The 26,265-nt window shown below is 38.8% G+C and overlaps 1 protein-coding gene and 1 pseudogene across 3 annotated transcripts in view; both read right to left on the bottom strand.

Annotated features, from left to right (window-relative positions):
- BTBD8 (BTB domain containing 8) overlaps window positions 1-26,265 on the bottom strand; it is a 98,421-nt gene that overhangs the window by 49,433 nt on the left and 22,723 nt on the right. For 2 of the 3 annotated variants that reach the window (XM_050776373.1, XM_050776424.1), the window contains exon 4: window positions 21,840-21,957. The exons of the other annotated variant lie outside the window; for it this stretch is intronic. In XM_050776373.1, the coding sequence (XP_050632330.1) occupies window positions 21,840-21,957 (118 nt within the window). The remainder of the gene's footprint in view (window positions 1-21,839; window positions 21,958-26,265) is intronic. 3 annotated transcript variants of the gene reach the window in all.
- Window positions 11-4,686, bottom strand: LOC126946726 (cAMP-dependent protein kinase type I-alpha regulatory subunit-like; annotated as a pseudogene).

Genomic DNA, 26,265 nt, shown 5'->3' with positions numbered 1-26,265 from the left:
GGGAAGAGGGGGGAGAAACACAGATAAACATTTACATATTACTCAAAATGTAATTTTTTATGAAAATTTTCATCTTTATGTATTAAAACACAATAATCTATTTGTTTTGTTTGTATTCACGGGCAGGATTACTACATAATAAAACTTATAAGTTTATATTTATACCTAAGGGTTTTGTTTTTTGTTTTAAGAGACAGGGTCTTCCTCTGTCACCCTGGCTGGAGTGCAGTGGCGTGATCATAGCTTACTACCACCCTGAACTCCTAGGCTCAAGTATGATCCTCCTACCTCAGCCTCCCAAGAAGCTAACACTATAGGCATACAGTATCACACTCAACTTGATTTTTAAATTTTTGGTAGAGACAGGGTCTCACTATGTTGTCCAGGCTGGTCTCAAACTCTAGAACTTGAGCAATCCCCCTATTCCTGAAGTGCTGAGATTCATAACTAAGCATTTTGATTGTTTAAAACATTAATTCCAATGCCCTTGCTATCTTTTTTTTCTTTGAAGGCTCTTTAATTTTTTAAGCTTATAAAAACATAATTTTTATATTTAATTAGTTAAATATAAAAAGGTAGCTAAAGACAAAGTACTGATCAGCAAACCTCATTTAATAGGGATTATTTTGGAAATTTAAAAATTTTTAACGAGGTGGCCTCCTATCTCATACTAAAGTATAAATCAAATCTCTTTCCCAGATTTATATTTCATACTTAGAAACAATCTGAAACTTTTTCAAATCAATGAAAACAACAACAACAACAACAAAAAACCTACCATGACCAATTTAAATGACCTGGGAAAGGGTAGGAGAGGTGATCAATAATCAGAGCCAGTTGCACACAGATGGAAAAATGCTTGTTGTCACTCCTAAATATATCCCTACATTACATTATATGTAAATCACAATGGAAATAAGTGCCTACATTACAGAACTATGAAATTCTATTTAGAAAATAATAGGACAGGCACAGTGGCTCACGCCTGTAATCCCAGCACTTTGGGAGGCTGAGGTGGGTGGATCACCCAAGGTCGGGAGTTCGAGACCAGCCTGGCCAAAATGATGGGAAACCCCATTTCTACTTAAAAAAAAAAATAATAATAATGGCCAGGCGCAGTGGCTCACGCCTGTAATCCCAGCACTTTGGGAGGCCGAGGCAGGCAGATCACGAGGTCAGGAGATTGAGACCATCCCGGTTAACATGGTGAAACCCCGTCTCTACAAAAAATACAAAAAATTAGCCAGGCGTGGTGGCGGGTGCCTGTAGTCCCAGTTACTCGGGAGACTGAGGCAGGAGAATGGCGTGAACCTGGGAGGCGGAGCTTGCAGTGAGCCAAGATCGCACCACTGCACTCCAGCCTGGGCGACAGAGCCAGACTGCATCTCAAAAAAACAAACAACAACAAAAAATTAGCCAGGTGTGGTGGCGCGTGCCTGTAATCCTAGCTACTCGGGAGGCCGAGGTAGGAGAATTGCTTGAACCCAGGGGGTGGAGGTTGCAGTGAGCCGAGATCACGCCACTGCACTCCAGCCTGGGCAACAAAAGCAAAACTCTGTCTCAAAAAATAATAATAAAAACAAAAAATAAAAATAAACTGTTGGGTATCATTGGAATAATGTAACTCGTAAGGCTAGAAAATACTGAAATACAGTTCAGATTCATAACATAAGTTCACTTTTTAAAAAGTCTGCTAGAGAAATAAATGCTAGATAGGAAAGTAGGACTTGTAGCAGAATGGCCTTTTATACCAATTTGAAAAACACAAACATACCATACCCTACCCCCATCCCACCAGAAATTCTAGTTGAAATAAAAAGGAAGGAACAAATGCTAAAGTAAAAAGCTTCAGTCGGGCACGGTGGCTCACACCTGTAATCCCAACACTTTGGGAGGCCATGGCAGGTGGATCACTTGAAGTCAGCAGTTCATGATTAGCCTGGCCAACATGGTAAAAGCCCATCTCTATTAAAAATACAAAAATTAGCTGGGCGTGGTGGCTGTGCCTGTAGTCTCAGCTACTCGGGAGAATCACTTGAACCCGGGAGGCCGAGGTTGCAGTGAGCAGAGATCACGCCACTGCACTCCAGCCTGGGTGACAGAGCAAGACTCTGTCTCAAAAAAAAAAAAAAAAGAAAGAAAGAAAAAAAATTCCAAAATCTCATATCCCACTGAATTTAGTGGGGAAAAATTCCAGACACTGAACTTTGTCAGCTTGATACCTCTCCCTTTAGCAATATCACCTCCATTTCTGTTATGACTTTTGTTCCAACTGAATCTAGTTGTAGCAAATTCAATCTCCTGGAATCAGCTTGATAAGCATAGGAGATTATACTAGAGTCAAATGAAGGATGTACATTAACCAAAAGCTCTAAATTAACAACCAGGAGTGTAGATCTCAAATTCTGATCCTCAATTCAGCATCTGATCAATACTTGGCACTAGCTGGATAAAGGTCTAATCAGAATTTGTGAGCAGAGGCAGACGTAGTTAAATCATAACCCAATATTTGCAGTCTATGATTTGGTTCCAAACTTAAAAGACAGGTATAGATAGATACATCTAAAAATATTTCAGAATTGGAGGGAAAACATTAATAACAAGATATAAACAAAACCAGGCAAATTAGCTTGGCAAACAAAAATTCTGGTTAAAAAAAGAAACTAAACTGATCATACCCACTGATAATTTAAGAGTGGAAAAATGGGCATTTTTCCACCCTTAAACTAGTTTAATTACAGGCAGATGTATTTCTACTATATTAAGATTTTTCTGTATCCATTTTTCCTAATCCTTAAAGTTTAATGATAAATCATTTATTCTATAAAGAAATACAGCATATATGTCCACAGTCTAAATATGCTTAAAACTGGAAAGTTATGTCAGTTAAAAAAAAAAAAAATCTTACACTGTTCCATCATTACTCTATGGTAATTCAACTGATGCTGCAATCTGCCCTCACCCAAAAGCATGGCACTCACTGCTCAGAGGTTGAATACTAACATTGCCCAAAGTGAAGCAGTAACAGCAAAGACTCCACAAAACTCTATTTAATTGTGTACGAGCATTTAATTACTACTCCAAATTAAAAACGGTACAGTAAGAGCAACTTGTAATATACAAACAGACAAGAAGCTGTGATGCTAGTGTCCATCTGGCACTGTAAATAGCGAAAATAAAGTGGTCTGCATGAGCGAAGTATGGATTGGGGAGAGGAAAAAAGGGAGGCCCAGGAGGCAGATTTCAGACAGTGACACAAAACTGTTGTACTACTAGATGTTTCGTTTGAGGAGGTCTGAGCATGAGCCAAGAGCACATTCAAATCTAGGCTGGTCCAGCTTAATGTACTTCAAGGGGCCATGTACAACCACTGTGGCAGCAGGAGGATGATTCATCAGTAATGCAAGTTCACCAAAATAATCAGAAGGCTCCGATCTTCCCACTTCAACAAACTCTTCATTTTCTGACCAACATTGCAGCATAGCAGCTGGCCCCTCTAGAATAATAAGGAACTCACCTCTCATCCCCTGGTTCTCCCTGCACCACAATCTTCTGCCAGTCTTCAAACTTGACTGGTTCCCATGTATCGGCTACCATAAGATGCTCCCTCTTATCCAGAGACTCTAAAATAGACACTTTACTAAAGAATTCCTCATACATCTTCCACTTTCTCGGTGTGCTTCCCATACAGATTCTTCCATAGCTGTCTCGGTTGATACACTACCATTTCACATTTGCCTTTGCTTTGACAGTGGCTACTCTAGGTGTTCCATAAATCAAAACAAATTCTCCAAAGCTCCCTCCATCCTCAATACTGGTTGCTCATTCATCATTGACACAGACATCCCTCTCTCCTTGATCAATCACACAGAAGTTATCCCCTTCATCACCTTGCAGAATCACTGTCTCTCCAGTGATAAAGGAGACTGGAAACATGGCATCAAAAATATCACTTCTCTCATTATCATCAAGATGTGAAATCAGCACATTCTTTTCAATGGCTTTAGCTAAAGACATTGCCTTATAATGGCTTTTGGTATAATCTTATAATCTTTCGGTATAATCTTTCTAACATATAATGTGGCATCTTCCTCCATGAAGAATTCAGTGCTGACGGTACCTTGTCACCTCTGATCTTTAACCACTGGGTTGGATGGAGGAGGAGAGATTTCATTCTCCTTAATTCTGTACAAGTGCCTGCTTCCTGCATATTGTGAATTTGTTTTGTCTCCTCCTTCTCCAACCTCTCAAAGTGTTCCTTGAGGAATGCCACTGGTCCCCGGGGTTGAGCAGTGCACAACTGCATAATAGAATCTTTGAGCAGTACCTGAATGTTGTGCTTCTGGAGGCAGAGCTCACATTCTCAAAGGCTATGCTCCTCCTCTCTGGCAGCAGTGTCACCAGACGCCATGGTTCTCTGTCCCTCTCTGGGTGTCTCAGGTCCCCTCTATTCTTTCTTCTCCTCTTCACTCCCTCTCCACGTGGCTTTCAATGAGCTTCCCTCTTCTCTCCTCTGCTCCTCTGTCCACCCTACTCTCCCTCCAACCTCCCTCAATGCCTCTCAAAGTTTCTTTAATTAACAACAATGGAAACTATGTCCATGACTAAGAGGAATAAATCATTTACAAATGGAGAAACAAAGACCAAAGATGTTACTTTAAATTTTAAGGAAATATCAATAAGAGATTATAATTACTGTTTGTCAATTAAACATTTTAAAAATAAAAAATAGATTCTACAATATCTTAGGAAAGAAAGAAAATAAAAATAAAAAATAGGGACAACTCTAAATTTAAAATATTTTTAAATTATAAAACAAAGAGCTTACAATCCTAAAGGTCCTGAGTTCTAGTTCAAAACTCACCATAATTATGTTTAAGAAAGGATATATCTTAGTTTTGAAAAAATGACAAGAAAGATACTTTCTTTTGAATTACCATTCTATCTTCTCAAATAAAATGCTAATGAATTCGTTCTTTAAAAAGAAATTTAAAAAAATAGAGAGAGAGACAGAGTCTTACTATGTTGCTTTAGTTGGTCTCAAACACCTGGGCTCCAGTGACCCTCCTGTCCCAGCCTCTCAGAGTGCTGAGATTACAGGTGTTAAATCACTGCACTCACCCTCATTCTTTCTTTTTCTTTTACTAGAGACAGGGTCTCTCGCTCTTTCACCCAGGCTGGAGTGCAGTAGCACAATCATAGCCACTGCAGCCTCAAACTCTTGGCTAGCCTCATCTTTAATCCAAAAGATATTCTACTCTGTGCTCCACACTATTCTAAGTGCTGGGAGTACAGCATTAAATGAGATACAGAAAACAATATTATATTCCAGTGAAAGGTGGAGGACAGGAAGAGAAAGACACTTCTGGAATGGCTTCCCAGGTTATCTCAGATCAACCCTCCTGCTGAAAGCAGCTTAGGAAAGATGGACAAAATATATATATTTAAGAAAAGAAGCAAAAAAAGGAAAGCATGCTTTGAAGGCATCAGAATACTGCCACAGTGATTAGAAAAGTTACACAAGTTTTGAGAGAGAAGACAAAAGAAGCGACCCAAGTATTTGAGGTAACTTTTTCCACTGAGGCAATTGCCAAATCTGAAAGCAAAAGCAACAGCTGGAAGGCTGATAAGCTGAGTATAGCTTCTGGCAATCTTCACACAAATTGGAACTTGGGGCCCATCAAAGAGGAGGGGTTTTAGTAGATAACCCAGGATTTCAGTTGGATCCCGAAGGGCCACATTCTAAACAGAAGAGTGAACAGGAAAGAGACAAGCCCGTATTAGCCTTGAAAGCCAGTTTTGAATTATCTCGGTCCCTGACTGAAACAAAGTGATCAGCATCTAGTCTGCGAGCCAGACAAAAGCAAAAGGAAATCCTGTCTGCATTAAAATATCACCTTGAGTGTCAAATTATTTCTACAAATTTTCAACAGAATGTTTAGTAGTCACCCAAAGATGATTTAGTGTAATAATGAATAACTAGAACATAAAAGAAAAAATTTCCATTTACACTAGTATCAAAAAGGTCAAATACATAGCAACAAATGTAACAAAAACGTGTTAAGATCTCTACACTAAAAACCATAAAACACTGCTGTGATAAATTTTAAAAGACCTAATGGAGAGTTAAAATACGCTCATGGGTCTGAAACTTGAAACTGTTAATATGTCCATTCTTCCTAAATTAGTTTCTAGATTTAACACAATCCCAATCAAGCATTTTTAGTAGCAATAGATAAGCTGATTCTAAAATGTATATGAAAATGCAAAGGACCCCTAATTGCCAAAGCAAACATCAACAGAAGAATAAAGGTGGAAGACATGATTTCAGGCAACATGCTGTCACTTACTATAAAGTAGCAATAATCAAAATAACATGGTATTGACGTAAGGGTGGACATATAAATCACTGGAACAGAATTGAGAGTCCAAAAATAGATCCACATATATATGGCCAATTGCTTTTCATGAAGGTATTAAGATAATTCAATGGGGGAAAAGACAGTCTTATCATCAAAAGGTACTGGAACAACTGGATGTTTGTAGAAAAAAAATTAAACTTGACACTTGCCTCACACCATATACAAAAACTTAAATCTAGAATACATAGAGAACTACAATAATACAACCCAACTAAAATATGGGCAAGAACAACAAAAAATATCAGGTAAAAATCACTTGCTAGAAATAGTTTTACTTCAAAGCTAAAGTTTATGGCTAGTTATAAAAAATGACATCCCTGGCCGGGTGTGGTGGCTCACGCTTGTAATCCCAATATTTTGGGAGGCCAAGGCAGGTAGATCGCTCGAGGTCGGGAGTTCAAGACCAGCCTGGCCAACATGGCAAAACCCAGTGTCTACTACAAATACAAAAATTAGCTGGACATGGTGGCACACGCCTGTAACCCCAGCTACTCAGGAGGCTGAGGCACAAGAATCTCTTGAACCTGAGGGGCACAGGTTTGTAGTGAGCCGAGATAGTGCCACTGCACTCCAGCCTGGGCTACAGAGTGAGACTCTGTCTAAAAAGAAAAAAAAAAAGAAAAAAAAAAAGGCCAGGCATGGTGGCTCATGCCTGTAATCCCAGCACTTTGGGAGGCCAAGGCAGGCAGATCATGAGGTCAAGAGATCAAGACCATCCTGGCCAACATGGTGAAATCCCATCTCTACTAAAAATACAAAAATTAGCTGGGCATGGTGGCACAAGCCTGTAGTCCCAGCTACTCAGGAGGGTGAGGCAGGAGAATTGATTGAACCTGGGAGGCGGAGGCTGCAGTGAGCCGAGATTGCATCACTGCACTCCAGCCTGGCGACAGAGCAAGACTCCGTCTCAAAATAAATAAATAAATAAAAATAAATAATAATAATAGCTAAATACTAGAAACAACGAATATTCCATCAACAGGAGAATAAATAAACATATTGTGGTATAGCTATACAATCCAATATTACGCAGCAATAAAAATAGAATGAATCACTGACACATGTAATATGCAAGGATGAAGCTCAAAAACATTACACTGAACAAAAGAGGCCAGACACAACAGTATATCTGAGTCCATTTACATGAAATTCTAGGAAAGGAAGAATATCCTACAGTATAGAGAACATAATAATAAGAAAACAAACAACCTGATTTAAAAGTAGGCAAACCAAGAGTAGTACTGTGCGTGTGTAGTCCCAACTACTTGGGAGGCTGAGGCGGGAGGATTCCTTAAGCCCAGGAACTCAAGACCAGCCTGGGTAACATAGCAAGACTCTGTCTCAAAAAAATAAAAAATAAAAAATAAAAAAAAATGGGCAAAAGATATAAACAGAAAACTAACCAAAGAGGCATACAGATGGCAAATAAGCATGTGAAAATCATTTGTTGCTTGTGGTTGGGGTAGGGATAGGTACTGAAGGTAAATGGGCACAAGGGAACTTTTTTTACAAAATACAAAATTCACTGTATTTTGCTTAGAGTGGAAGTAAAACAGGTTTATACATTAGTCAAAATTCATTGAACTGGACTTTAAGTCGTGTGCATTTGTTTGTGTTTGCATTCTAACTCAATATACTTCACTATAAAAAAGAATGAAAACAAAATTTACTTAAGAAAGAAAATAACAGGCCAAGATAACTTCCCTGGTGAATTCTAATAAATATTTAAGAAGATATAAAAAAATCAATATTACTCAAACTAAAGCATAAAAAAGAGGAAATACTTCACAGTTCATTTTATAAAGTCAACATAACTTTGAGGCCTAAACCTGACAAGGACATTACAAAAAAGGAAAATTACAGGCCAATCTGTCTCATGAACATAGATGCAAAATTCCTAAACAAAATATTAGTAAACTGAATTCAGCACGAAATAGAATAAAACATCACAACCAAACTGAAATTATTTCAGGAATGTAAGATTATTTTTTCATTCCAAAGTTAAGCAATATAATTTAGTACATTTAAAAAGAATGGAGAAAAATCATGTGATCAGCAAAATCGATGCAGGAGAGCATTTGACAAAATTCAACACCAATTTAGGATTTTAAAAATTTAGGCAATTTTGGCCAGGTGCAGTGGCTCATACCTGTAATCCCAGCACTCTAGGGCAGGCTGAGGCAAGCAGATCACATGAGGCCAGGAGTTCGAGACCAGCCTGGCCAACGTGGCAAAACCCTGTCTCTACTAAAAATACAAACATTAGCCATGCCTGGTGGTGCATGTCTGTAATCCCAGCTACTTGGGAGGCTGAGGCGTAAGAATCACTTGAACCTGGGAGGTACAGATAGGAGTGAGCTGAGATCGTGCCATGCACTCCAGCCTAGACAACAGAGTAAGACTCTTGTCTCAAAAAAAAAAAAAAAAAAAGAAAAAAATTTTTAGACAATTTCAATCAAAATCTCAGAAAGCTATTTTGTAAATACTGACAAAGTGATTCCAAAATTTAGTCATGTGCTACATAACAATGTTTGGGTCAAAAAGACCACACACATATGAAGATGGTCCCATAAGATTACAATGAAGCTGAAAAATTCCTGCCACCTAGGGATATCATAGCTGACAGAAGGTCAAGTGCAAAGCATTACTCACATGTTTGTGGAGGTGCTGGTATAAATAAACCTACTGCGCTGCCAGCTGTGTAAAAGTCTAGCATATACAATTATGTACAGTACATACTTGATAATAAACAACTATGTTACTGGCTTATTATTTTATTGTACTACATTTTATATTGTTACTTTAGAGTACTCCTACTTACATATAAAAAAAAAAAGTTAACTGTGAAATAACCTCAGGCAGGTCTTTCAGGAGGTATTCCAGAAGAAGGCATGTCAGGAGATAACAGCTCCATGTGCGTTACTGCCCCTGAAGACCTTCCAGTGGGACATGATGTGGAGGCAGAAGGGATTGATACTGATGATCCTGACTCTGTGTAGGCCTAGGCTAATGTGTTTGCTTCTGTCTCAATTTTTAACAAAAGTTTAAAAACTTAAAAATATTTTTTAAACAGAAAAAAGCTAATAGGCCAGGTGCAGTGGCTCACGCCTGTAATCCTAGCACTTTGGGAGGCTGAAGCGAGTGGATCACTTGAGATCAGGAGTTCGAGTTAGAGATGGTGAAACCCCATCTCCACTAAAATACAAAAAAATTAGCCAGGCGTCATGGTGCATGCCTGCAATCCCAGCTACTCGGGAGGCTGAGGCAGGCGAATTGCTTGAACCCAGGAGGTGGAGGTTGCAGCGAGCCAAGATAGTGCCATTGCGCTCCAGCCTGGGCAATAGAGCGAGACTCCATCTCAAAAAGAAAAGAAAAGAGCTTATAGAATAAGGATACAAAGTAAAAAGCCAGATGTGGTGGCTCACACCTGCAATCCTAGCACTTTGGGAGGTTGAGGCAGGAGGACTATTTGAGCCCAGGCATGTGAAATCAGCCTGGCCAACGCAGGAAGAACTTGTCTCTACAAAAAATACAAAAATTAGATGGGTGTGGTGGCATGCCCCTGTGGTCCCAGTTACTTAAGAGGCTGAGGTGGGAGGATCACTGGAGCTAGAGAGGTCAAGGCTGCAGTGACCCATGATCACGCCACTGTACTCCAGCCTGGATGACAGAGCAAGACCCTGTCTCAAAGAAAAAAAAGAAAAAAGAAAAAAGAAAAAAAGAAAAAAATTTGCACAGCTATACATGTTTGTGATTAAGCTAAGTGTGATTACAAAAGAATAAAAAGTTTCAAAAAATTATAAAGTTTATAAAATGAAAAGTTACAATAAGTCAAGTTTAATTATTGAAGATAGTTTTTTAAAATAAATTTCATGTGTATCCTTAGTATTTATAAAGTCTATAGTAGTGTACAGTAATGAACTGAGCCTTCACATTCACCCACCACTCACTCAATGACTCGCCCAAAGCAACTTCCAGTCCTGCAAGTTCTATTCACGGTAAGCGCCCTATGTAGATAGGTGTATCATTTGTCTTTTATACCAGATATATCTTTTAGTGCCAGAAAGTAAGAAAATGCTCAACACACACACACACAGACACACACACACTGAGGGAATAAAAGGGACATAAGAGCTACCTGAAAGAGCTCCCACAGCTAAAGTTGTAACAAATTGAGCAAAAAAAAAAAGACAAGCCAAATTAAAAAATAAGTCAAATTATAAGCCAAAGTACAAAATAAGTATCTATGAGTCTACACTGATATATGTAAGTGATTGAATAAATTAATATGTGGAGGAGAAGAGATAAGTTTCTTGTGCAGAAGAATTCCAAATAATTTATGTGGATAATACCCCCGCTTCAAGAGGTAGAACATTACTTCCTATCACTTAAATATGGGACACACACAGTGACTTCCTTCCAGAGAGCACAGTCTGGAAATGGGAGGAGATGAGAGGAGTAACTTACAGTGGAGAAACCAGATGAAAACAAGGTCATCATCAAGGTTAACATAAACAGTGATGTCATGTTGATCACATGTACCTTTAATATGATGTAATGAAAATGGCCCTTTATCTTTGTGGTCTTCCTGTCCCAAACCCATAATCCATGTAATTGTGAGAAAAACGTAAGATAAACTCCATTTAAGGGACATTTCTATAAAATACCTGACCAGTACTCCTCAAACTGGAATGTCATAAAAAAAAAAAAAAAAAAAAGAAAGTCTGAAAAACTGTTACAGCCAAGAGGAGCCTAAGGAGACATGACAGCTAAGTGTAATGTGAGATTGGGGATTGATTCCTCAAATAGAAAAGGACACTAGGTAATAACCAAGGAAATCTGAATATACTACATACTTTAGTTAATAACAATGTATTGATATTGACTCAATTGTAACAAATGTACTATAAGATGTTAATAACGAGGAACTAGGTGTGGGGGTATATGAGAATACCATACTCTCTTAACTTGTCTGTAAATCTGGAACTGTTCTAAAAAATAAGGCCAACTAAGAAAAAATTAGGATTCTGCTTCTACCCATAAGTATAGGACTTCCCTACCTTCCATTTAATAATTAGAAAATTGAACAAAATATGACCATGAAAAAAGGCAGTACAGGACTCTGATCCCCAAGAGAAGAAAAACAAATGAAGTAAGCTCTACAATCACAATGCTTTCTTCCTAGAAGCAGTTTCTAGTCAAGGCACAGGAAGGACAAATGAGCAGAGCCTTGTGGCTGAGTTGAGGAGACAGATATAGGAGCCCCAAGAAGCTGAGTCAGCTGAAATTTGTGGGGTGCAGTAATATAGAAGAGGGAGTCATGAAGAACCCCAGAAATCAGAGTAGATACTCCCTCCCTTGAGCTTTTGTCTGAATATAATTTGAGCATGCATAAGGTAAAACTACACAAAGCCAGGCAAAGAATAAAAGCCAGGGAGCTATATGGCTGACAGATATTCAAGTTCCTTCCGGTCAGAATTGAATACTTGGGGCACTAAGGAAAGATCCCAGAAGCCTCAGTAGAAAGGCTTTACAACATTTAGAGCAAAGGCTATTCTAGACGCACCCTAACAAAATTCAAAAAGAAGCTTTATAAACGTGAAGTTGATCCACAATAACTTAAATGCCTGCTAAAAAAAACTTCAATAATCTTTTTCAAGAAAAACAATAAAATTCAAACATTCAAAAACATAATATTTATAATGTCTGGCATTTGATCAAAAACGTACTAGGTAATGTGAAGAAGCAGTAAATTGTGAGCATTAAAAGGGGGAAAAAATCAGTCAATATTATCAGACCTAGAAATGACACAGAAGATGGAGTTAGCAGACAAAGCATTTTAGGGCTGAGTGTGGTGGCTCACACCTGTAATCCCAGCAATTTGGGAGGCTGGGGCAAAAGGATTCCCTGAGGCCAGGAGTTCAAGACCAGCCTGAGCAATAATGCGAGAACCCACATCTACAAAAAAATTTTTAAATTAGCTGAGTATGATGGCAAGTGCCTGTAGTCCCAACTACTCAGGAGGCTGAGGCCAGGGAATCACTTGAGCCCAGGAGTTCAACGTTACAGAAGCTATGACCTTATCACTGCACTCAGCCTGGGCAACAGAGAGGGATCCAAAAAAAAAAAAGTACAATGGTAAACTTATTGTACTCAAACATGTTAATAACTACATTATTATAAATAGTCAAATACTATTAACGTCTACTCCAATTAAAAGGAGATTATGAGACTGGATAACAAAAGCAAGATACAACTATTTGCTATCTACAAGAAATTAATTTAAAATCCATTTTAAATATAAAGACAAAGTTTAGAAGTAAAAGGATATAAAAAGAATACAATATAAACACTAATCATAAGAAAGCTCGAGTGGTGATATTAACCAAAGTAAACTTCATAACAAGTGACATTACCTGGGGTAAAAAGCAGTATTTCAAAATAAAAAGGATTCAATTCATTATGAAGAAATAACAATCCCAGATGTGTATGTACCAAATAATAGAGCTTCAAAATACATGAAGCAAAAACTGACAGAACTAAGAAGAGAAACAAATTTATAATGATACTTAGAGACTTCTAATTAACAGGATAGATAGACAAAAGTTCAGCTAAGGAAACATAAAACTTGAGCAACACTATCAACCAATTTTCATTTATACAACACTCCACCACAGGACAACAGAACACATACTCTTTTTAACTACATGTGGAACATTCACTAACACAGACCATATTCTGGGCCATCGAACAAGTCTCAATAAATTTAAACAAAACTAAAATAATACAAAACATGTTCTATGACCACAATGGAATTAAACTAGAAATCAATAATGGAGAATTATCTGGAAAATTCCCAAAGAGTTGGAAATTAAACATACTTCTAGACAACCCATGGGTAAAGAAGAAATCAAAAGAAAAATTAGAAAATACATTTATTTGAGTGAAAATACAATATATCAAAATTTGCAGGCTGCAGCTAAACAGTGCTTAGAAGGAAATGTTTAGCTTTTAAATGCTTATTGTAGAAAAGGAAAAAGGTTTCATATTAATGATCTCGAATTCCACCTTAAGAAAGTACAAACAGCAGCATAAATTAAACCTAAAGTAAGCAAAAGGAAGAGAAAGAGTGACAGAACCTTGCCCTCTCCTTCTTCCGTTCTTGGGCAGCACCAGCCATGTCCCTGAGACATCAGGGTGCCTGGTAATCAGGGCTGCTTTTAACTCTAGCAAAGTAGATACTGTAACCATCAACAACCCCTTCATTGACTTCAACTACATGGTCTACATGTTCTAGTATGATTCCACCCATGGCAAGTTCCATGGCATCATCAAGGCTGAAAACAGGAAGCTTGTCATCAATGGAAACCCCATCACCATCTTCCAGGAGTGAGATCCCACCAAAATCAAACAGGATGATGCTGGTGCTGATTATGTTATGGAGTCCACTGGCATCTTCACTATCATGGAGAAGGCTGGGGCTCACTTAGAGGGTGGAGCCAAAAGGGTTATCGTCTTTGTCCCTTCTGCCGACGCCCCCATGTTTGTGATGGGCATGAACCATGAGAAGTATAAAAACCTCAAGATCATCAGCAACGTCTCCTGTACCACCAACTGCTTAGCTCCCTGGTCAAGGTCATCCATAACAACTCTGGCATCATGGGAGGAATCAGGATCACAGTCCATGCCATCACTGACATCCAGAAGACTGTGGATGGCCCCTCTGGGAAACTGTGGTGTGATGGCTATGGGGCTCTCCAGAACATCATCCCTGCACCAGTAGAGATCTACTGGTGCTGCCAAGGCTATGGGCGAGGCCATCCCCAAGTCGAACAGGAAGCTCACTGGCATGGCCTTCCATGTCCCCACCACCACCATGTTAGTTATGAACCTGGCCTGCTTTCTTGAGAAACCAGCTAAATATGATGACGTCAAGGTGGTAAAGCAACATCAGAGGGGGCCCTCAAGGGCATCTGGGGCTACAATGAGCACCAGATTGTCTCCTCCAACTTTAACAGTGACACCCACTCTTCCACCTTCAGTGCTGGGGCTGGCATTGTCCTCAATGACCACTTTATCAAGCTCATTTCCAGGCATGACAATGAATTTGGCTACAGCAACAGGGTGGTGCACCTCATGGTCCACATGGCCTCCAAAGAGTAAGAGCCTCCGGACCACCAGCCCCAGTAAGAGCATGAGACAAAGAGAGAAGCGTTCAGTTGCTGGGGAGTCCCTACCACACTCAGTCCCCCACCACACTGAGAATCTTCCCTCCTCACACTTTGTACACCAGACCCCCTGAAGAAGGAGGGATCTCAGGGACCCTGACAATCAAATGAATACTTAATGCACTAAGTCGGCTATATAGTTTTTATTTTTCAATAAAAGAGGACAAAGATAGTGATCTCAGAGTATGGTTGAGCCTATTTGAACAGATTAAAAAAAAAAAATTCTGGCTGGGAGCGGTGGCTCAAGCCTGTAATCCCAGCACTTTGGGAGGCCAAGATGGGCGGATCACGAGGTCAGGAGATCGAGACCATCCTGGCTAACACAGTGAAACCCCGTCTCTACTAAAAAATACAAAAAACTAGCCGGGCGAGGTGGCGGGCGCCTGTAGTCCCAGCTACTCGGGAGGCTGAGGCAGGAGAATGGCGTAAACCTGGGAGGCGGAGCTTGCAGTGAGCTGAGATTCGGCCACTGCACTCCAGCCTGGGCGACAGAGCAAGACTCCCTCTCAAAAAAAAAAAAAAAAAAAAAAAATTATATGTGCTGCCGATAAAAAATTTTTAGTCTGTAATTCTTTCCTTAAAAATGGAAAGCCAGATTTTAAAAACTTTTTTAAATTATAAAAACAATATGTTTGTAATAAACTTCAATATAGAATTGGATAAAGTGAAAATTTTAAGTTCTCACCCTGCTTCCTTGTTTACTTCAATTCCATGATCTAGAAAAAACCACTTTTAGCAGTTTATTGGATATCTGTCAGGCCTTTTTTCCATGGCAATCTTTTCTATCACACTGTTGAATATTGATATATAACCCATTTAATCCTCAGTACTTCATTCATTTCTTTATGAATCCCAATCTCAGCACCATAATACCTAGCAAACAATAAATTTTTTTTAACAATTATTTCTTACTTCATCTGACTATGCCTAGTGGTAAAGAAATATAAATATATATATAGCATGTGATGATTTATATGTGTGGTAGTCATGAGAATATACCCCTCTAATCTTTTTTTGTTTTGTTTTGAGACAGAGTCTCACTCTGTCATCCAGGCTGGAGTGCAGTGGCACAATCTCAAGTCACTGCAACCTCTGTCTCCTGGATTCAAGCGATTCTCCTGCCTTAGCCTCCCGAGCAACTGGGACTACAGGCATGTCACCATGCCCGGTTAATTTTTTGTATTTTTAGTAGAGACGGGGTTTCACCAAGTTAGCCAGGATGGTCTCGATCTCGGACCTCGTGATCCACCCACCTCGTGATCCGCCTCCCAAAGTGGTGCGATTACAGGTGTGAGTCACCGTGCGCCGGGCCTACCCCTCTAATCTTTGACTGCGTAATGACCGACAGCTTCAGCTACAGCACTCTGAAATTTATTCCACCTGGGTCACAAGGCCATCTTCTCAGAAGCTATTTCCCGACAATGACTGAGCCCAGCAAGGATGATAAGGCAGGGCTAGCCCTAGAAAACAGGTGCTTCTCTGATGGGTGCCTTTGGCATGGGAACTTTAATGGCCTTGCCCAACTTTTCTTAGGACTCCACTGCAGTCTAAGATGCTTCTATCTAACTTCCTTCTCTTTCTCCTTCACTTAGAGTCAAATCAGCATTGCAGTCTAGCAGCTCTGTTTTCTCTGGCTTTCTATGTTCTCTCACATGCATTTAGCCTAATATATTTATTGAAAGTCTAATCCCATCTTTGTGTCTACTCCTCAGAAGACTTGAACACAGCATGTCAGCCATTTCCATTTTAGTAAAATTAGGAGCATCTGAGGCTTAAACAATTACCCTGACCTTAAAACAGAAACTTAGAAAACATTCCTACTTAATTAGGACAGATGCCTCAGGTTAAAAAATAATGCTGTAGATGGTATGGTGTATTAAAAATCTTTGCCAAATTTTTTATTTTCCATCATGCCAAAAACTATTTTCTCCTTTTGATTAAGTTTAATTTCAACTGTTAACGCTGCTTCTGGCTCTATCAAGATGCCCTAATTTCCACCTTGCTGCTGCTTTAGTACACTGCTATTCAATACTTCTCAATGTTAGCTGAACTACATTCACTACTCCAGGCAGAATAATAGCCTGGATTATGCAGAGAAGCTCTAGAGAAGGAAATTTTAGTAGGACTAATTTTTAAAGTATTCTTACTCCAAGAATGTATTTATTTATTTATTTGCTTTAATTCCACATAACTGAGTAAGAGTTAAATCCAGAGTCACGAATCTAAATTTTTGGAGTAATCACTATTGTCCATGTCACTTCTTAGCAAATACTTCAGAGAACATAACTTTGTGAAAGCAAAGTTAACCATCTCTTGAGAATTTTGTGACATCCATTGACTATAGCTTTCATAGGACTGGACTTTTCTGAAGTTAAGTGCCGTGGATACCCTATTATCCAACACAATTTGGAGTAATAGTTGTTTAGTTAATTGAAAAAATGAGGAATTAAAAAAGCTATTTCTGTATACTATAATTTTATTCTATCTAAGAAGAAATATGCATTTAATTCACACATCTTTTATCATAAGACCCATCTTTTTTTTTTTTTTTTTTTTAACATGGGTTCACTGATATAAGCGTCATTCTCACAAAAACAATACACATAAACACTATGATATCTAGTTTGATTTTAATTTTTTTTTGAGACAGGGTCTTGTTCTGTTCCCAAAGCTGGAATGCAATGGCACTCACTGGCTCATTGCAACCTCAAACCCCTAGGCTCAAATGATCTTCCCACCTCAGCTACCCAATTAGCAGAGACTACATGGTGCACACCAGCATGCCCAGCTAAATTTTTTTGTAGAGATGGGGTTTTGCTTTGTTGCTTAGGCTGGTCTCAAACTCCCTGGTTCAAGTGCTCCTCTCATCTCAGCCTCCTAGAGTGCTGGGATAACAGGTGTGAGCCACTGCACCTGGCCACAACAGCAATTTTTAAAGTGCCTTTCCCTTATTTAATCCTTATTTAATCCTCCCAAAGCACTCACCCGAGTTTTCACTGGAACAATAACTTTTCTCTTTCATATTTTATGTATCACTGACTTATATTCATTGTCATCAAAAAAATAAATTCAAATGGCATAAGCAGGTTTGGGAACAAACCCAAGTGACTCTTGAAAGGCATTTTAGACTTGCAGGTCCCTGTGGCATTACTTGTCTATGCTTTTTTGTTGCCTCATACAAAAACAGGCCACTTAACCACATTTAGGCCACAGTTTGCCCCCTGATATAAGGCAAGCTAGAACAGGCAACATATGTGCCAGTCTTACAGATATCTATTACATACTTATAGCAACTAACATTTACTTTTGAAAGCTTACAATGTGCCAGGTACTATGCTAAGTGCTTCATGTGCATTATATGATTCAATCTTCACAGCTATCCCATGCTATAATTTCTACTACTATTTCTTTTACAGATAAAGATATTGAAACTTGGAGAGATTAAGTAACTTCCCAACAATTAATAAGTGGTGGAATTTTCAAAATAAGTGGTGGAATCATAATCAAAATACAAAAAGACCAACTTCTTAATTACTAAATCATACCACTTCTGAAAAAACTTTCAGCTTTTTCAAGGACATACAGAACAATGATCTTAGGACACAGTGCCAATTTACTAAATATTCAGAGAGATATTAAAGGAAGATTTGACATCTTACCAAATGAATGAATGTCTAATGGTATATTATCAGGCACTGATAAGAAAGGTATTCTGGAAGATATACCAGATTTTGAGCGTCACAAAGCTAAAGTTAGAAATGACGGGGCCAGGCACAGTGGCTCACACATATAATACTAGCACTTTGGGAGGCTGAGGCGGGTGGATCACTTGAGGTCAGGAGTTTGAGACCAGCCTGGCCAACATGGTGAAATCCTGTCTCTACTAAAAAATACAAAAATTAGCCAAGGTTGGTGGCGTGTGCCTGTAATCCCAGCTACTTGGGAGGGTGAGACATGAGAATCGCTTGAACCCAGGGGGCGGAGGTTGCAGTGAGCCGAGATTACGCCACTGCACTCCAGCCTGGGCAAAAGAGCAAAACTTTGTCTTAGGGAAAAAAAAAAAAAGAATGACTGCTCTTTTTCAATGAGGCAGCATAAGAGAATTTTAATTACGGAACACAGAAGTGCAACAAATTATCTTAAAAATGTAACATTAAACTTCTTTCATAAAACATTAAAATAATAAATTACACTACAAAATGGGAAGTCAGCAGCCAGGTGCGGTGGCTCACGCCTGTAATGCCAGCACTTTGGGGGCCGAGGCAGGCAGATCACAAGGTCAGGAAATCAAGACCATCCTGGCAAACACAGTGAAACCCCGTCTCTACCAAAAAATACAAAAAATTAGCCGGGCATGGTGGCGGGCGCCTGTAGTCCCAGGTACTTGGGAGGCTGAGGCAGGAGAATGGTGTAAACCCAGGAGGTGGAGCTTGCAGTGACCAGAGATCACGCCACTGCACTCCAGCCTGGGCAACAGAGCAAGACTCTATCTTAAAAAAAAAAAAAAAAAAGGAAGTCAGCAATGCAGTGACTCAGGCAGATACTTAGAAGTAGACTGAAGGTGACAGGAATAAATACAAGCAGAAAGAAATGTACAATATCCAGATGGTATTCATATGGTAATTGAGAGCATCTGGGGCAGGAAGATAATGTTACAGAGGTCCACAACAAGGGGTAATGTGCAGTAGTATCCCAGGATACAATATTCAGAAAAGTAGTAACATAACTAACTAATGGAATCCATGAAGGCTAATCAGGTAGTAAGCCCATTGAGTGCTCAGTAACAACTGTAATTTAATTCTCACAATCACATTATGAGATGGAGACTGTTATAACCCCCATCTCTGATAAGGATGCTGAAACGCAGAATGAATGGTTAAATGACTTACCCAAATTCACACAGCTAATAATGGTGGACATGAAATTAAAACCCATGCAGATTGTCCCTAGAGTCTACACACTCTTAACCACTCTGTTACAAATGATTTCTTTGGCTTAGTTGTGCCACCACAAGCAAGTGACTGGCATCAGACTGTCTTTCAGCATACAAAGTGTTCCAGGAATTGGGCTGAGGATCATGGTAAAGAATGGACAGAGCAGCTGGAGAGACTACCTTGGAAGAACTGTTACCGAGGAAGTAACTTGACCACGAGAGAAAGATTAGCTTAATAGAAGACCATAACAATTTGGGCACATTAAACTAGCAAACTAAGGTTTTAAAAATGTTGATACCTAAACTGAATAAAATTCCAGTCATAAATCCTGGTCCTTTGTAAGTACTTGTATTGATCTTTTAATATATAAGTATGTATAATTAAAAAATTAAAGCAGCCATATTACAAAAGGATTTTTAGCCACACCACTAGAAGAATGCTGACAATGATCATCTAGAACAAGTAACTGAGAAAGTTCCAATGTTGGGCTTTAGATGAATATGTATTCTCTGAACTACTGACACAATATTCCTTAAACTGCATAATAAAATTAGTATGTACTATAAACAGAAAGATGTTTGAGTCTGGACTAGGAAGGTAACCTTATAATTTAGAATTTGCTATTCTAACTTACATATGGGCAAGAAAAAAGTAGGAAAACTTATTGTCTTTCTAGTTAATGTGAATTTTTTTTTTATTGCTAGGTGAACAAAATAAACCAGAAATTGAGCAAGAGCTGTCCTGGAATACAAACCTAATATTCTAGGTCCAGCTCCTAAAACACAGTCCTGTTAGTTCATTGTCAGGCAGTACACAGGGAGAGGCCAAATATAGGCACTGTTTGAGGACATATTGCAAATGGTCACAGGGTCCTGCCTTCCCTGTATGACGGCAATAGCTTTAGGGCTCTGTAACTTTGGTAGGATGCCCACACGGTCTCATGAAAAACCTGGACACAAAATAAAATTAATTTTTAAAATAAAATTGTGTTGGTCAGAAAAAAAAATGAAAACAAGATGGAGAGACACACAACCACACCCACACCATGATTTAGGAAATATACCCATGAGATGGAAAATATAATGATCAATCTAGATTATATTCTGAATTTTGCAATATTTAATGCAGATTTCACAAGAATTAGAAAAATGCGTATATGTATATTTACAAAGTACATATTCCCATAGAGAAAAGTTAAATTTTGAATAGTAAATAGTCTAGTTCAGACTAGCAATCCTTGGGTTGTATTGCTGTCAACTGGCAAAACCAGTGTGATTTCTAAGAGTACAAATATTACCACTATTTGGCTTGCTGGATTACAGTAACCTAAACCCACTGCTAATTTCATTAAGGGCTGTGCACCCCTGAACCTAGAAGATTACCACTTGCCACTGCAAATACTCTGGTTCTTCCTCTTCAGAAGCACCAGAATAACTTCTTATCAACATTCTATTTGAAACACAAAGAGAAGGAGGAAGAACTGTCTGGGTTCCTAAGTTTTCTGGTTCAGATTCTAGTCTATAGTGAGACCCAGCTGTACTTCTTTCCCTTGAGTTCCAAAAGATAATATGTATTTCTTATTAAATTTTTTTCTGCTTTTAAGCAGATTTTAGTTACTTGCAATCAAAGAGCCTGACTAAAACAGGCAACCGGCTTTAATTTGAAATCTAAATGCCTGGAATGTTTAAGCAACCCAATTCTGAAGCAGAACAATGGTTTTTAAAAAGTACATTGAAATATTAAACCTCCTAATCAATGCTATTCATGAGCATCATCTATTTGAAACACGGAATCTGAGCCAAAATGCATTCAGAGAAAATACATGTCATTCATGTAGAAATAATACTTCTCAATACTATAATGCCTATAAAATTAAAAACTGCATTTAACTACATTTTCTGTGACAGTGGCTTTCAAATCTATTTTAGGCAGCAGAACATTTTCTTCTAATAAAATCTTAGGTTCATGCCCAAACATAGATGAGATCTGCTCTGGCAGAAACATATACATGCACATGTCTGGGTGGGCCCACGTGTGCATGTGTGAAAACCTGCAGAAAACCTTGCCTGATGGTCAACCTCTTCCCCTGTTCGACTCCCCCCTGAGGAATCACAGTGGAACCCCTTTGGCCTTCATGGAACCCCTGTGGCCTGTGTGAAAATCAAAGCTTGAAAACCACCGTGCTGGAAAGAGACAGCTGCCCTTCCACACTCTACAGTCACAACCAAGACAGCAAATTAGTCATGTCTATTTACCTGTGAGCTTTAAAACGTTTTCCATCAACAAAAATATCAATATCTGGGCAACAAGGTTTCACATAAAGCTTCAATAAATCTTCTCCTAATTCAGATGCAGGCTCCAAGTCATAATTATCTTTAAAAAAGAAAAACAAGACTAAAAAATAGTTTAATATTACAAACATCCAAAAATTGTTTTCTATTATTATCAAGAGGTTTCCCACATAATTATCTCAATTAGTTGGAATATGTAAGTAGTAAATTAAAAATAAAACAAAAAGGTTAAATCATCTAGACTTTCTCCTTTGAAATATATTTCTACTTACATGTAAATATAGATAGAGTCATGCATTGCTTAATAACAGTCATGCATCCCTTAATGACAGTTCTGAGAAATATGTTGTTAGCTGATTTCATTCCTGTGTGAACATCACAGAGTGTATTTACACAAACCTAGACGATATAGCCTATTACACACATAGGCCATATGGTATAGCCCACTGCTCCTAGGCTATAAACCTGCACCGCATGTTACTGCAATGAATAGTGTTGGCAACTGTAACACAATGGTAAGTAGTTGTGTATGTAAGCATAGAAAAGGTACAGTAAAAATCCGGTATCATAATCTTATAAAACCTTTGTCATATATGTGGTCCATTGTTGACCAAAATGTCATTATGCAGCACATGACTGTATACTTTTAAATATACATATTTAAATATAGGTAGTATTATCACAGAATTATACACCAAAAATGAAGCCTCTTCATGAACATCTTTTTCTAATTTTTAATTAGAATTAATTACTTCTTAATTAGAATTTAGAAAAATTTCTAATCTCTATGTTTCTTCTTGTGGGTCTCTAGGTTACTATGACCTGTGTTATCAGGCTAACAACAATATTGGATTATCTTTAAAAATTTTTATTTTATTTTTTAGAGACAGAGTCTTGCTCTGTCACTCAGGCTGGAGTGCAGTGGCATGAACATAGCTTACTATAGCTTCAAAATCCTGGGCTCAAGCAATTCAATCCTCCCACCCTAGCCTCACAAGTAGCTGGGACTACAGGTATACGCCACCATACTCAGCTAATTTTATGTTTTATAGATACAGAGTCTCCTTATGTTGCCCAGGCTGGTCACAAACTTGGGTACCTTTTGAAATCAGATCATTCTACAGTAAACTACGGTCCTTAATCACCATCATTCCCTGAACAGACTATGACCAATTTGAAATATTATTGAACTCTCTATCTTGCCTAAATTTTTATTTGATTAATTTTGATCAGTTTGGTTTGTAGGAGCCCCTATAAAGGAGCACACTTTTTTTTTTTTTTTTTTTTTTTTTTTTGAGACGGAGTCTCGCTCTGTCACCCAGGCTGGAGTGCAGTGGCGCGATCTTAGCTCACTGAAAGCTTTGCCTCCTGGGTTCACGCCATTCTCCTGCCTCAGCCTCCCAAGTAGCTGGGACTACAGGCACGTGCCACCACGCCAGGCTAATTTTTTTTTGTATTTTTAGTAGAGATGGGGTTTCACCGTGTTAGCCAGGATGGTCTCAATCTCCTGACCTCGTGATCCACCCGCCTCAGCCTCCCAAAGTGCTGGGATTAAAGGCGTGAGCCACCGCGCCTGGCAGTACACTTTTGTCTTTTGGTATTAGCCTCCTGATAGTCATAATAGTAGCATCCCTGGCATACCATATCCTCTCAGGAGTCTTAAATATTTGTATGCTGCCATCCATCGTGCATTAAATGGTCTTAACTTTGACTAAAACAGCAAGAATGTAAAGAATCATTTAACTGACCTGACATGGAGACCAGTAGGTTCTACTCTGAGACCAAACGAGTCCATTATGATGGTATCAAGAGACTGGCATCAATGCCCAAGGTTTTGGTCGATCTCACAATCAAGAGACTAATCCAAAGGCAGAAATTGTTAACTTAAATTTGAACTAAGGCTGCTTCCATACTTTGAGTTCCTACTTAAGGAACTGCAACCTTAGTATGTAAACAAACTAAAACCTAACCTAACTTAGGAGTGTTTATTTTTGGTAATAGATAGCTAGATCTCAGCCAATTATAAGAAGCCGAGCTTTGCCCAATCACAAGCAGCCAACTGATCTGACCATGTCCAAATAAGGCAAACACTTAGCTATAACCAATCAAGTCATTTCTGTACTTTACTTCCATGTTCTGTTTATACATACTCACTGGCCAGTTGTAGAGCAGAGTTCTCTGAACCTCTTCTGGTTCTGAGTGCTGCATGATTCATGAATTGTTCTTTGTTCAAATAAACTCACGTTTATTTTATCTAACGTTTTTCTTTTAACAACTGTTTATCGTAACTTTGCTTGTCAACAAACTTTGGCCAGTAGATCTGGTGAAGATCAGTCACTGGTGACAGAGTCCCACAAGTTGAATTTGGGACAGGTTACATTTGAGATATTTAAGATATATTTTGGCTGGGCACAGTGGCTCATGCCTATAATCCCAGCACTTTAGGAGGCTGAGGTGGGTGGATTGCCTGAGCTCAGGAGTTCAAGACCAGCCTGGGCAGCGCAGGGAAACCTCATCTCTACTAAAAATACAAAATATTAGCCAGACGTGGTGGTCACCCCTGTGGGCCCAGTTACTCGAGAGGCTGAGGTGGGAGGATCTCTTGGGCCTGGGAGGTAGAGGTTGCAGTGAGCTGAGATCATGACGCTGTACTCTTGCTTGGGTGACAGAGTGAGACCCCATCTCATTAAAAACAATAAAGATTTAAAAAATAAAAAAATAAGGTTGACTTTAACAGATATGTTTAGTCAGTGACTGGATATGAAGCTCAAAAAAATTACAGAATACCATTTATTTAAGGGGCAGAAAGATGATAGATCAGTAAAAAAGACTGAGAATTGGCCAAGAAAGAAAATCAGGAAAGCATGGTGTCACAGAAAACAGAAGTTTCAAGGAGGGCAGCATTAACAGTATGAAAGGTTGCAAAAAGGTTTATAAGATGTAGACAAAAAAAATGTCTGCTAAGCTGGCAACTAGGAGGTTACTGGTGAACGTGGGGATTTTCCATGGAGTGATGGAGAAAAGAGTCAAAAGGCAGAGGCTCTTTTCACTTAAACTCGTAACTTATTTGGTCACTTTAAAGGGTTGCCATAGAGCCACAGCAGAGCTCTAGACTAGAGTAAGAAAACTGGATTTCAAATATCAGCTCTGTCAATTGCTGTGTGTGACCTCAGGAAAGTCTCTTATGCTCTCTGAGTCTTAGAGTCCTATCTGGGTCTTATTGATAAAATCAGTCTGTAACACTTCCTAGGGTTTTATCAGACGAAATTAAATAAAGCATATGAATGATCTACCTCAAGGCCTAGAATGTCTATTCATTCACTCATAAATAGATATGTTGACTGTAATATAACAGGAATCTAACCAGGATAAATCAGATGAGTAATTGTTGCTTTACACACCAGTAATAAGATCCTTTAGCCCAACAAATGTTTTCAAATACAATCAATTCTGCTCTAACACTTGTTTTGAAAAAATGAGTTTGATCCAATACAATTCATGTATTAGGGAACATTTTGAGCATAACATAAATTTTGCATTTGCTTAGGTGCAAAATTCAGATGAGAAACACTAAGTTAATGCAGAAAGCTGCACTCGGTTGAACTGAGCCATGCACACACACACGCACACCTAAATACCAGATACCTCAGTTTACTGCATGTGTTATAAGACACACCCATCTACATCTGGTTTTATAAATTCCCATCTGACTTCAGATAACCAACTATTGGGAGACACTTTTCTATGAATATTTTTATGTTTCAGCATGGTCTGATCTGTCTGAGCAGAGCACCAGTAAACTTGGTTAAAGGATGATTAAACAGCAAACATGCCTTGGAAACTAGAGATATGTATTACTTCAGAAACATTGAGAAACCTTCCTCCTCTGAAGTCATTTCCTTATATTACAGGGTAAGGAAACTACCTTCTCCTCCCCTCCCAAAGATTTACCTTCCAAAGAAAGGTCTTTCTGTCTCTAGAGAAGAGAATGGGAAGATCTGCCAGCAACCTGTGAAAGCTTAAAGTTTCCTAATTTTGGTGTTCCTCTTCTGTGGTGCAATCCCACTGCATGGGCTGGGTAACATCAGGCCCTCACCGCAGTGCCTCACAGAGTTTAGGAGCTGAGAACTGGCACTAAGATGCTCTGCAAGTGATAAATGGTCTGTTCTCTGATCCAGGGACCTCAGGTTTTCTGTCAGAACCTCTCTCTATGCATGCATCCCTCCTTAATATTCTCTTTCCATCAATCTGCAATAACTCACAAGCTGCAACCCTTCTGAAATCCACTTTGACAAGCAAACTTCTGGCCTTTTTCATGGTAAAATGCCATATGTATTATAGTATTTATGTATTTCTTAACCATTTAATATTCATAAAACTAGGCTACCAT

Source organism: Macaca thibetana, chromosome 1 (assembly GCF_024542745.1).
Source record: "Macaca thibetana thibetana isolate TM-01 chromosome 1, ASM2454274v1, whole genome shotgun sequence".
Taxonomy (NCBI): Eukaryota; Metazoa; Chordata; class Mammalia; order Primates; family Cercopithecidae; genus Macaca; species Macaca thibetana.
This window is presented reverse-complemented; position numbering and strand designations above follow the sequence as displayed.